We start from the raw sequence: 13165 nt of genomic DNA, 5'->3' as shown, positions 1-13165 counted from the left end.
GTCCATGATTTTCCTAGGCTAATCTGGGATGACACTTTACGCACATGCATTAAGCCCAGTTTTCTCAAAACAAGGCTCTTTTGATTCCAGAGATGCTCCCTTAAAAGTCAAATGCCGTGTCTTTAAAAAAAAGTCTTACTGCATATTTAAGATAGACTTGGCTTTTCGGTGTACAGAAGATGATCGTTAACGATCAACGATTTCCTTAAATTGGGACATCGGTGGTTGCAAATAATCTATGTGCCTTCCGACGCGAAAAGAAAAGTCCATGTTTTAGTCCACTTTCTCTCCGCACAAGATCTACAATTGAAAAAGGAAAAGCATTTATAACATATTTAGTTAAAATTAAATTCAATTAAACTATTCTGATTCGATGCATAAGAGAAGATTGAATATTGAAAATCGGAGAAGTAATAGTCTCTCTGTGAAGGAAATTTATAAGTCCTAGAGATGCAGTTCTAGTCTTGCATGTTATGTGTAGTTTGATCTGTGTTTGATTATGTAGTCATGCATGTAGCCTATTGTTTCATTTGTGATTTAAATAACTCTAGCGAATGGAATCTACCAGGTATTTCCTGTTTTCATCTCGATGGAAAGTGTTCAGATATCTTGAATAATTTATTGTGAGAACAGTGGTCTAATGGTAGGACGCTGGCTTAGAGATCGAGAGGTCCCTGGGCACCTGAGCTCCTGAGCAAGAAATTTATCCCACATTTGCTCCTCGCCACCCAGATGTATAAATGAGTACCTGTGAGGGAAATTAGCCAATATGCCGTGGTTGCATACTACGCCAAAATGTTAACGGACGACTTATGACCCAGTGATCAGGGGAAAAATGTGAAGCGCCTCTGAACGCACATACTGTATGAAAAGGGCGCTATAATAAATGTGGTAAAAATATTAAATCAGATTAATACGCACCTTGCGTAAAGCTGTCGATGCTACGTCCAGTGTACATATCAATATAACTGTACATAACGTACATGACCGATTGACATACCAAAATACATATGAAAAACTTCACTAAAATCGGGTTGCCACGTTTGCTTATGGTTTATTTTTATTTTTATTTTGTAAGACATCATTGATCATTTTCATATTTTTGTTTTGTTGTTGCTGCTAACTGCTTTTTAATCAAATAAATGAATCAAATTTCATTAACGCATATCTCACCATTTAAAAGAATCTTTAAAGAAGATCAAAGTAATAAAATAAACTACGAACAGCATGTGCCCACGGTGCATTCAATAAATTAGCGCGTTTTACTAATGTTTTACTAATGTTTTACTAATGTTTTACTAATGTTTTACTAATGTTTTACTAATGTTTTACTAATGTTTTACTAATGTTTTACTAATGTTTTACTAATATAACAGCTCAAAGATTATTCGTCATACTATTTCTGTGTTCTGTGTTTTTAAGTTTGGTATTTTGTTACTCACCTCACAGTTCATTAAAAAAAATCAGGATAATTAAATATCTGTTATACATAACCTTTGAAGAAATTATATGCTTGCATACACGAACAAAACTAATATTTTCCAATATTTAAAGAAAAAAATTGTGTCTTAAAATTAAACTTATTCATACTTTTCAACTTCTTTCAGCTTACTCTCTTTACTCGAATGTTAATTGTATATTAACTAAAATTAAACTTTGTGTGTTTCTATAAACATAAAACGAGAACATAAATTTTTGAATCAGTTTTTTTGGTCAGGTTCTTTAATACTTTAATAGACTATCTTATCATTTATTATCTGAACAACCAGTTGTAAATTAAATGTTCCTCGTTATCATTATTGTAATATAACATACGTGACTAAGCAGTGCCTTTAAAACGTAATAAATCACAAACACACACCCACACGTTCGTCGTAATTCTAATGTACCTAGACGACCCACCGAGGGCGAATGCCGGACCCGACAGAACCGTCCAGCTTCCGGAAGAATACGTGATCATTTCCGGCGACGGCAGCAAGGACGATATCGGCATCGTGAAGTACGAGTGGAGCCAGATATACGGCCCCGCCGTCCAGGTCAATCTGACCAACGACCCGCGGTTGACGCTTCGGGACCTCCAACCCGGAACCTACGTGCTCGAACTCACAGTCACGGACATGCTCGGACAGGAGGACACCGACAACGTAACACTCGTCGTTGTTGCGCGTATGGGCTTTGCTATTAATATATTTTAATTTTATTCTGTTGAAAGCCATAGGGGCTTTTATTGGTCGCTGCGGCGTGTATGATATAATGCCCACCTAAGGACCGGGAAGTCACGAATTCGATCCGCACTGTAAGAATGTACTTTAGATTTCACCAAAATACAACAAGTACAGGTTCTACCAAGGTAACGGACTCGAAAGCGTTTCAATAAGCCTTAGGCTTTCGAGGCAATCGGGCTGAAATTAAAGAATTATACTTAAGAGGCTCATATAAGCGTTTCTTGCTTTTGCTAATAGGCCTTGCGCAAAGTTTGGACTTGTTCCGAGCAAAGCTGTCAAATCCCTTAAATCGGATTAATTTTTCACTCTTCTAGTATGTTTGTCGGGAAACTATACATAAAAAGTCAAATTATTTATATAAAAAAAACACTAACTTTAAATAAAAGGAAACAAATCTTAAATCCGTTTAGGTCTAACAGGATTTTAGTTGTGACGGTACAGGTTATCAGTTTCCTATAGAAGAGGTAACTGTTATCATTTTTCTTTATGGGAAGTAACCTTGGTGTGAGTTTGAATTTTGTGGAAATCAATTTTATAATACTCAGCTCATGCAGTAGCTTTTTTGCAGCTGAAAAATACTTTCTTAAGTTGTAGTTAGTAAAAATATATGTGAGTCTCGCTTTGGGTAAACAGGACATAATGCACGAGCAGACGACACTTTTCGCTTTTATAAAATGATTAATTTAAGTCTCCTCTTAAAAATCCGGTCTAGACAGAAAGTGTCGTCTCAGATTTGCCTGTGCGGACTGGACAGGCTAATCTTGAACAACACTTAACGCAAATGCATTTAGTCATTTTTTCGAGAGCGCGGCTCATTGAAATTGTACCACTTTCTTACTATGAGTATGCAGTTATTGGCTAAGGTTATTGTATAAGTAGGATATTTCTAGAATGGTGGAACCCGTGCGGAGAGCTTTTGCAGATTTTATATCATGCTTAGTCAGTGACTGTGTAACATGTCTCATTACATCGGGAATCCTTTTTGCAGAGGATGCACCACCCGTTGCGAACGCCGGCGCCGATCAAACAATTCAACTTCCAGACAACAGCGTCAATCTAGACGGTTCTAGAAGCACGGATGACGTCCGTATCATAACGTACCGCTGGAGGTTGACGTCAGGGGATGACCGCGGTGTGCGTTTGACAGGCGACAGAACGCCAAGGTTGAACGTTATCGGTTTGAAACAGGGCGAATACGTTTTCACGCTTACGGTTGAAGACGGAAAAGAACAGTTGTCAACCGACGACGTCAGGATTATTGTTCAACCATGTAGGTAGTTTTTATATGAGAAACGGGGTTAAATAAGTTATTAAATCATTCCAATCAATCAATCAATCAATCAATCAATCTTATCATATTAATGGCATTTTGTTGATTGCCATGACGTCATTTGTAAATCGCCATGGCGTCGTTTTGTGAATAGCCATGACGTCATTCATTGATTGCCATCGCATCATTTTGTCGATTTCCAGATGTCATTTTGTTGACTGCCATGAAGTCATTTTGTTGAATGCCGAAGTCATTTTGTTGATTGCCATGACGTCATTTTGTGGATTTCCATGACGTCATTTTGTTGATTGTCACTAAGCCATTTTGTTGATTGAAATGACGTTATTTTTATTGCAATGACGTTATTTAGTTGATTTCCATGACATCAATTTATGTTTATACTTTCTATAAACCGTTAAACTGATATCTTTAGTCATCTGAACTATATAACGTTCAATATGTATTATTAAATTGTCAGATGTTTGAATACACGTGTGATCTCAAAACTTTATAAAACAACAAGATTCCATTTATCTGTCAGCGGACGCGCCACCAGTTGCAAACGCCGGTACAGATCAGACCATTCGTCTTCCAAATAACAACGTCATTCTAGACGGTTCAAGAAGCACTGACGACGTCAGGATCATAACGTACCGCTGGCGGCTTACGTCAGGGGATGACAGCGGTGTGCGTTTGACGGGCGACAGAACGCCAAGGTTGAACGTTAACGGTTTGAAAGAGGGCGAATATGTTTTCCAGCTAACGGTTGAAGACGGAAAGGAACAGTTGTCGAACGACGAGGTCAGGGTGTTTGTGCAAGCAGGTTAGCATTTTTACCATGATTGTTGCGAGTGACATTAAATGTTATGTTATTTCATTATTCCAGCACCAGTGATGAACCAACGCCTAGAAGGTATATGTCCTTCATGTTGGCTAAAACAAGCTGATATTTCCAGTGTGATTATTTTGATCTTTAAACTTAATTTTTTTTCTAGTTTTCGCTATCTTTGAAAGCTAAACTGCACACACTTTTGTCTCTATATTGAATTGTTTTAAATATAATATTTTACATATGGAAATTTGTTTACTAATCTACATCATTTGACGTTAACGACGGCATTTTTAACGACGTCTTTGTATATAAAATATAATTTATGATCTCGCTGAAATTTGAACGCTGTTTCTTTACTATAGTTCCTGACGCACCTCCTGTTGCGAACGCGGGCCCAGATCAGACACTTCAACTTCCGACCAACCGCGCCATTCTCGATGGCACTAGAAGCACTGATGACGTCAGAATTGTGACGTACAATTGGAAGCTGAAGTCGGGTGACGATAGTGGAGTGCGCATGACAGGCGATAGAACGCCGAGGCTTAGCGTTGAAGGTCTTAAGGAAGGAGAATACGTGTTTACGCTCACTGTGTCCGACGGAAAAGAACAGCTGTCGACTGATGAGGCTAGAATCGTTGTTCAAGCGGGTGAGAAATGGAGCCAATTATAGAAGTATCAAATTTCACAAATATTAAAGGAGATAAATTTAGCCGCGTTCTTAGAAAAGTGGGATTAATGCATATGCGTAAAATGTCGTCCCAGATTAGCCTGTGCAGTCCGCATAGGCTAATCAGGGACGACACTTTCCGCTTCTATGGTATTTTTAATTTTAAGAGAGTCCCTCGTTATAGAAAATCAAATTTATGCGGGAAGTGTCGTCCCTTATAAGCCTGTGCGGACTGTACAGGCCAATCTCTGATGACATTACGCACATGCATTAAGCCCAGTTTTCTCAGAACACGGCTCAATTAGTGTTACATCCTGCTAGTATTTTATATAAGGCAAGTGACAAGTGGCAAATAATTTATTAATTACATTGACAGTATTCAAGCAGATTCTATCTGAAGGGAAAATTTAAAAGAAGTTCCTGAAATTAATAAATTTCCATAAGTCTCTGGCAAAGTTGCATTTTGATATTTTTGCATAAGCATATTTTATACAGGAAATTTTCCTATATCTATAAATATTCGTGTTTTCACAAAAGTTAAAATTTTAATATACTTTTTTATCAGAAATGTTCCCAGACGAACAACTTTAGGTAAGATTCACCTACAGAGTTTTGTGAATACGGAATCAGGAAAGAAAAAAAAACATCACTCATCCAGGGCGTTTTTCCTGTAGGGAAATAAAATCACAATGCACTCTTTTACGTTGAAAATTACACGCGCACATATCGTAAAATATCTTTTAAAAAAATAAACAGAACGTATCGCCCATTTGTTTTTGATAAGATAATCCGCTGTTCTAATTGTCAACTCTATTAAATATTCGAGGAATTATGAGCCTCGCTGTGAAAATGGGGCCTAATGCATTCACGTAAAGTGTCGTCCCAGTGTAGCCAGTGTAACCTGCATAGGCTTATCACGTAGGACTTTACCCATTTAATGGTTTTTTTCGGTTCAACGAAGTCTTTTCTGAACAAATCTCTCCAGTCTAGGTGGAAGGTGTTTTCCCTAATTGGGAATCTTTGACGACACTTTCGGCTTTTATAATAATTTTTGCTGACAGAAAGTCTGTAATCAGCGAAAATCGGCGGAAAATGTCGTCCTTAATAAGCATGTGCAGACTCCATGGGCATATCTTGGACGACACTTTACGCCGTGGGCATATCTTGGACGACACTTTACGCCGTGGGCATATCTTGGACGACACTTTACACCGCATGCTTTTCAGCCACGTTATTTTCAGAGCGCGACTCAATGATTTAGAAAAACAAATTTTCTATTTATTTTGTTTGTTAGAACCCAACGCGCCGCCGGTAGCGAACGCCGGCCCAGACCAGACCATCCGTCTGCCAGTGGACAACGTCGTTCTCGACGGAAGCAAAAGCACCGACGACAAACGTATCGTGACGTACCGCTGGAAGTTAACCACCGGAGACAGCAGAGGCGTGCGTTTGACGGGCGACAGGACGCCGCGATTGAGCGTTGCCGGCTTGAAAGAGGGAGAATACGTCTTCCAACTGGAGGTGTCCGACCAAAATGAGCTTCTCGATTATGACGAGGCTAGAGTTGTTGTTCAAAGAGGTATAAATTACACGCGTTCTGAGGAAAATTGGGCTTAAGGCATTTTCATAAATTGGCCTGCCAGATAAGCATATGTAGTCCGCCAGGGCTTATCAGAGAGGACACTTTATGCACCCACTAGATTCGCCTTTGGAAGAGACATCATTTAATAGAAAAATTTACTACAGGTGGAGAGTGTCGACCCTGAGTAGCCTGTGCAGACTTCATAGGCTTATCTGGGTCGACAATTTACCAACTTGCATTTTGAGCAGTTTTCGAAGAACGCTCCTCTATTGATGTGTTTTTAATTAATGGTACATGTTTTTCAAGGACTAAAATAAATGAGAATAGCAGAAATGCACGCATGCATATGCGTAAAATGTGTTCCTTTGCGTACAATATTGTCATTTATTTATTTCACAAAACATTTATATTTGTATATAACATATAATGGCGTACATAAGTTTTTATGTTCTTAACATAGACATATTATGTAATGATATGGCACATCAAAATTGTATGTTGATGATCCATCCATAAACCATGCTGAAGGAATATTGCTTAACGATTTCGCTCCAGAGCAAAGTAAAAAGTAAAGTTAACGTGTTTTTAATCGTAGCGTCATATATCAAAAGCTATGTTATTTTGACTAATGGCACATATTTACTAATGAACATCTTTACTAATGAAGAGTCCTGGTCTTTTTGCTTGGCGCTTGTCAGAAAGGCCACGTATCTCCTTGAATTCAGCCTCCTTCAAGGAACACCGTGCTTACTGCATGTGAGTATAGTGTCGTCACGGATAAGCCTCCTGTGCAGCCCGCACAGGCTATCGCACATGCATTAAACACAGTATTCCAAGAATGAGGCTCAATTCAACCAGCTGCTGGGTAAGCAGCCGGCCATGTCGAAAATTGTCCTTTGTAGGGCTCGCACTTCGACCTCCCGCTATGGCAGCGAATGCCTTTACCACGAGACATTCGTCGCACTAATTCTAAATGCACGAAAGTCTAAAAAAGTGATTTTGAGAAAATCGCTTCTAAAGTTTTGAAATAAAAAACCATATACTATAAAACAAGATATCTTTATATATTTTGACAGGTGGTTGAGATGTATGCAATCTTTCGATTTGAAAAATTCAAAGACATACATAAAAAAGTTATATTAATTAATATTGTTTTTAATCTGTCGATTTGTGCATTTTTTTGACATTCGCGACATTAGAATTAAAGCGACTTATAATTGGCTGAATCTTACACAAAGACATTCGCGATTTTAGAATGAATATAAAATTGTCACGTTTCGCCAATGTTTAGGGGTCGCTAGTGCCTTATTAGAGAAAGCTACACATATGCCGTGTGTTGCATCGTGTAGAGCTTGCCAAATGATCACAAATATGTCATTTTTGCAATTTTTTATATTCGCAACTTTAGAATTAAAGCGACGCATTCAAGAGATGAAATGCGTTTATCCCGACTGCTTATTTAAAATGCTTCTTTGTGTACATTTCATAGCCCCGCGAGTAACCGGCTATGATGTAATTTTTGTACTGGATTCTTCGGTAACCCCCGAGCATTTCCGATGGATGATCAATTATACCCGGGATGCCGTCCGTCAAATGAACATTGATGACGAAGAGTTTAGGTAAGCCTTGCTTAAAAGTGCCTAGCATTTTTAATAAAAATACAATACTAATTAACACCATTTTTTTAACTTCGCTCTGGTTATATGGGCTTTTTATATTTGCTCTAAGTGTCGTCCCATATTAGCCTGTGTACTCCGTGCATGTTCATAAGGGACGACACTTTCCGCCTTACTGTGTACTCCGTGCATGTTCATAAGGGACGACACTTTCCGCCTTATGGTATTTTGGTTAGAAGAAACTTCCTTTAACCCTTTGCATGCTGGGAAATTTGTCGTCTGCTAAAATGTCGTCTGCTGAATTTCTAAAATTAGCATTTTCTTCGATTTTTTTTTCAAAGAATATTATCAGAATAGCAAACAGTTTGGATCCAGATGAGACGCCACGTTTTGTGGCGTCTCATCTGGATCCAAACTGTTTGCAAAGGCCTTTAAAATTCAGCTCCAGCGCTTTAAGGGTTAAACTAAAAATTCCATAAGAGCGCAAAGTGTCATACCTGATAAGCTGATGCGGACTCTAAGGTTTTCTAAGATTCTAACTGGTGACCTAGTTTTTGGACGTACATGACACAGATTCCAACTTGTTTTGTATATTGTCAAGATAATGATTTTGACTAAGTTTCATAAAGATCGAGTCATACATGTGGCCTCTGGAATTGTATCTAAGTTTTCATAAGATGTTATCTACTGGCCTAGTTTCTCGCGTGACCAGATTCATATTTACTCTATATGTTACCAAGAAAACAAAATTGGACCAATTTACATCAAGATTGAGATGTGACTTCTAAAATGGTAACACGTTTTTCTACGATTTCACCTGGTGACCTATTTACGGTCTATTCCTTCAGGAGAACCTTATTCGTACTTTGTACAAGATATGAGCAATCATTTTTATATGATCGATATCAATACCATCCATACAAGGTCAGCGGCATTGAAACAGATCTGTTTTAGACACTTACATACTGAATTGTAGTTTAGTCTCATTATTGTCTGTTCTCTTTTTGTGTCGAACATAAACCATTGATTGATTGTTAAGTTTAACGACCTACTTGAAAAAAAACTTAAGAAATGCTGGACAGTTGTTTTTTTCATTTTTTACAAGCACATGCGCATAGTAACAAACCATAGCAACAGATCAGAGGGGACGATAATATAAGAAACTTTGTACATGATACAGATTACGATAGTGGGCTTTATCTAGCCAGTATTTTGCCAAAACATTGCGATTTAATGTAAATTTACTGTCAGTAACCAGACTTAACATTTAAATATTTATTGAAATATTAAACATGTGTGTTTTAAAATATGTTCGCTTAAAAATTGGTTCATTTATTAAGCGGGCAGATACTAAGGTTTCACATGCTAATCTCTGTGTACACTAAAATCACGAAAACCCATGACTTTGTTGGAATAAACACAATAAATGTAAACTCATTATTGTTAGTTGCACATGTTTTCCGTTTATTTCGTGGATTGATCGATTAAAACAATTCACACAAAAGTTCGGAAATTCACTATCCCAAATGCCATTTTTTTCCGCAAAATCACATATTCTCGTGTCGACGAAAAAGTGCGTGTTTAAAAAAAAACACGAAATTTCATGCCCACGAATATTCATGATTTTACAGTATTTGACATTGAACATTACTTACAGCAAAGAACGTTGCAGATTTGTGACAGAGCTCTACTTAATTTTAACCCATTTATGCCTAGCGTCTAGAAAAAAAGGCCTTGACAAACAGCGTAGACCAAGATGAGATGCCACATGATGCGGCGTCTCATCTGGGTCTGCGCTGTTTGCTGAAAGGAATTTCTGTAAAAAAAATCTAAATATAGAAATAAATATACTAGACATCCCTAATTTAGGAAATAAATGATCTAATTTAGAAGGATGTCAGAGTCCACTAGGCTTAAATGGGTGAATCGAAAAATTCCATATAAACGAAAAGTGTTTTACCTGATTAGCAGGTGCGGTCTCTAAGGTTTTCTAAGATTTTGTTGGAAGAAACACAATAACTGTATGTAAACTAATTATTGTTAGTTGAAAATAAATTGCCGTTGATTTCATTGATTTATCGATCCATGAATTTAACACACAGATCACCAACCTAAATGCCTATTTTTCCGCAAAATCACAAATGCACGTGTCGACGAAAAAGTGTGTTAAAAACACGAATTGTATGCCCTCGAATATTTATGATTTTACAGTATTTGTCCTTGAACATAACTGACAGAACGTTGCGGTGGTATAGGTCAGGTTTCTGACAGAGTTCTAATGAAGGTTAACATTGAAAATTGTTCTTGCAGGGTCGGGTACCTGATCTACAGCAACACTGGCTATAAACAGTTTGACCTTAAAGACCATTTGACGAAGGCAGATGTTCAGGCGGCCGTTAACAGGGTATTGCATTATGGTTTGAAATAGTGTGTAGCAAATATGTATCTAATGCCCGTCTTTTAATTAATCATCAAATGACAATTAGAACAAACGTCTCGTCGTTTCTATATTCTCAGCCTCAACCGTTATTATAAACAACGTTAGGGCTGTAACCTGTTATTGTCTATATTTGTTGGAAGATCTTTGATAAAGACCATTGCAACATTAATTTGTAAAGCAAAGCAAAGACCGTTTGAGCAGTGAGCATGCACGTTTTACGTAGTACATTTAACTGCATTGTAGTTATTCATTTATATATTGTAAATGCCTTTAAGTATGTCACGAAGAGGAATCTCTCTGAAATAAGGTCTTTGAATTCATGTTTAGGATATTGTTTTTGAGTCAACGATCAGTAACACAGCCTTGTTCTGGGAAAATGTGCTTAATGCATGAGCGTCAAGTGTCGTTCCAGATTAGCCTATGCAGTCCACACAGGCTAATAAGGGATCGCACTTTCCGCCTTCACTGGATTTTCGCTCAGAGGAGACATCCTTTGAGTAACAAATTCCACAGAAGCGGAGAGTGCTGTCGCTGATAAGCCTGTGTGGACTGCACAGGCTAATCTGAATTTAAACTTTACGCACATGCAGTATTCTCAGTTTTCTCAAACGTGTCTCAACAAATTACTGCAGTGAACATTTCTAAAGGAAAGCCGAAAAAACAGCAAGGTTTTCTATTGTAGGTTGTGTACAGACCAGGCACTAAAAATACCGCCGCGGCCTTAAAGCATGTACGTACCAAGATGTTCACTCCAGAGAACGGGGACCGGGATTTCGCCAAGAATTACATCATCCATTTGACCGGAAACGGCACGAGTGATGACCCCTTCGAGGCTGCAACTGAAGCATGTACCATCCAGGTAAATTAAAGGGACTTACTGGACCCGTATTCACCAACCCATTCTTAGTGTTAAAAATGAATAACAAACTTACTCCCAAGAATAGAGACTCCAAGAAAACCTTTTCACAGAAAAATGCGTTATCTTAATGATTGAAAATGGTAAAATCGATGTAGCGTGCACCATTCAGGTAAACATAAATATTTATTTAAAAAAAATGAAATGTCAGAAAACTTGTCAGAGGCGAAAGCCTTTTTACCCTCGGCAAAAAAGTGAAAGATATTCCAATTGTGATGCTTTTATTAAAAAATGTTTGTTTTATAATTTAGGGACAGGGGGTCGGAATGTTTGGCGTCGGATTCGGCGACGTTCGCAATCGAGACGAGCTTGACGCGCAGTCCTCTGTGCCCACGTCTGATTGGGCACTCACGATCCGAAACGAGGCGGCCATCGGCGAAACACCCGGACTCATGTTGTACGGAATCAAAAATCGTACGTACACTACAGTATCTTTACATTTTACAAATATTGTATAGTGCAATTTATCATTGATTTGCAGCGATTTTTTCCCTTCTTTATAAATGTCCCGTAAAAGGTACTTTCGCAAATGAGGAAAACATTACAAGATTGCCCATTGCCGTCTTAAAAATTCTTAAAAAGTAAGGATTTTTTTGGTAAATTTTGTTCCAATAGTGAATTATGTGCAAGTGTACACATAAAATGAGCACTGAAATTGACCAAATTAAGCACAAATGAATATGAATAAATAATTGACTGATTTTGACCAATGAATAAAAAAAACATAATTCCAATTCTTATGATTTTAGAAGGCTAATTTTTCCATTTTAACACGCTTATTGTTCCCATAAGGTTTGGTAAGGTACTTTACGCAATTGGGGAAAAAATACATGATTTAAAAAATTATCTGATATCGCAATCACGATCAGAAAAGAGGCGGTTTGTGGCGAAACAACTGGAATCATGGTGTGCGGGGTGAAGAATCGTACTTGAATTAAATTATTTTTTATATATTGCAATTTATCAATAATATGAAATTGTGTATTCAATTTTGCTGAATATTAATATCCAGCTTATTTTTTGTGTTAGATTGTAACTTCAAAGGAATACATTGACTGTTTGCAAGTGATATGTTTTATTATAGAATTTTAAATGTTTCCAGTTGATGTAAATCAGTCCGAATTTGTGTCATATATTGTACTAGATATAGCTCAATTATCTTGATCTTACGTTTACCCGTATTCATGAATATATAAAAATGCCGTTAACGGTGAATATAGTACGTTTCGTAATTGTGGGGAATTACATACATTTAAGCGTAGCACGGGAAATAGACTGTTGTATCATGATACAAAAGGTGATGCGCATATAAAAAATATATATAACAATATAAACATATTATTGATGCTACCAACGTTCAGAAATATGAGGTCGGAGTTGTCGGCAGACTTCATAGACTTGATTTTGTAGGGACGCCAAGACCGTCACAATGTCCTGAAAAAGCCACCCACGCACCTTCCGGTATGTATAATTTTAGATGTGTTTTGAGAATATGGGGCTTAATGCTTGCGCGTAAAATGTCGCCCCAGAAAAGCCTGTGCAGTCCGCTTTCCGCCTAAACTATTGGTCGGTCATTTTCCGAAGTGTTTGTGTTTAACTTGTGGAGCGTTCAACCCA

At 37.6% G+C, this 13165-nt stretch overlaps 1 protein-coding gene across 1 annotated transcript in view; it reads left to right on the top strand.

Annotated features, from left to right (window-relative positions):
- Nucleotides 1–13165, top strand: part of LOC127847186 (uncharacterized) — a 107232-nt gene that overhangs the window by 54755 nt on the left and 39312 nt on the right. Inside the window, exons 30-39 of the mRNA XM_052378909.1 lie at nucleotides 1894–2166; nucleotides 3214–3495; nucleotides 4037–4318; nucleotides 4690–4974; nucleotides 6289–6573; nucleotides 8066–8195; nucleotides 10503–10596; nucleotides 11315–11491; nucleotides 11800–11962; nucleotides 12959–13009. Of these exons, the coding sequence (XP_052234869.1) occupies nucleotides 1894–2166; nucleotides 3214–3495; nucleotides 4037–4318; nucleotides 4690–4974; nucleotides 6289–6573; nucleotides 8066–8195; nucleotides 10503–10596; nucleotides 11315–11491; nucleotides 11800–11962; nucleotides 12959–13009 (2022 nt within the window). The remainder of the gene's footprint in view (nucleotides 1–1893; nucleotides 2167–3213; nucleotides 3496–4036; nucleotides 4319–4689; nucleotides 4975–6288; nucleotides 6574–8065; nucleotides 8196–10502; nucleotides 10597–11314; nucleotides 11492–11799; nucleotides 11963–12958; nucleotides 13010–13165) is intronic.

This window comes from Dreissena polymorpha, chromosome 10, assembly GCF_020536995.1.
Source record: "Dreissena polymorpha isolate Duluth1 chromosome 10, UMN_Dpol_1.0, whole genome shotgun sequence".
NCBI classification, from domain to species: domain Eukaryota; kingdom Metazoa; phylum Mollusca; class Bivalvia; order Myida; family Dreissenidae; genus Dreissena; species Dreissena polymorpha.
The sequence above is the reverse complement of the archived record's forward strand: the minus strand, read 5'-3'. Positions and strand labels throughout refer to the sequence as shown.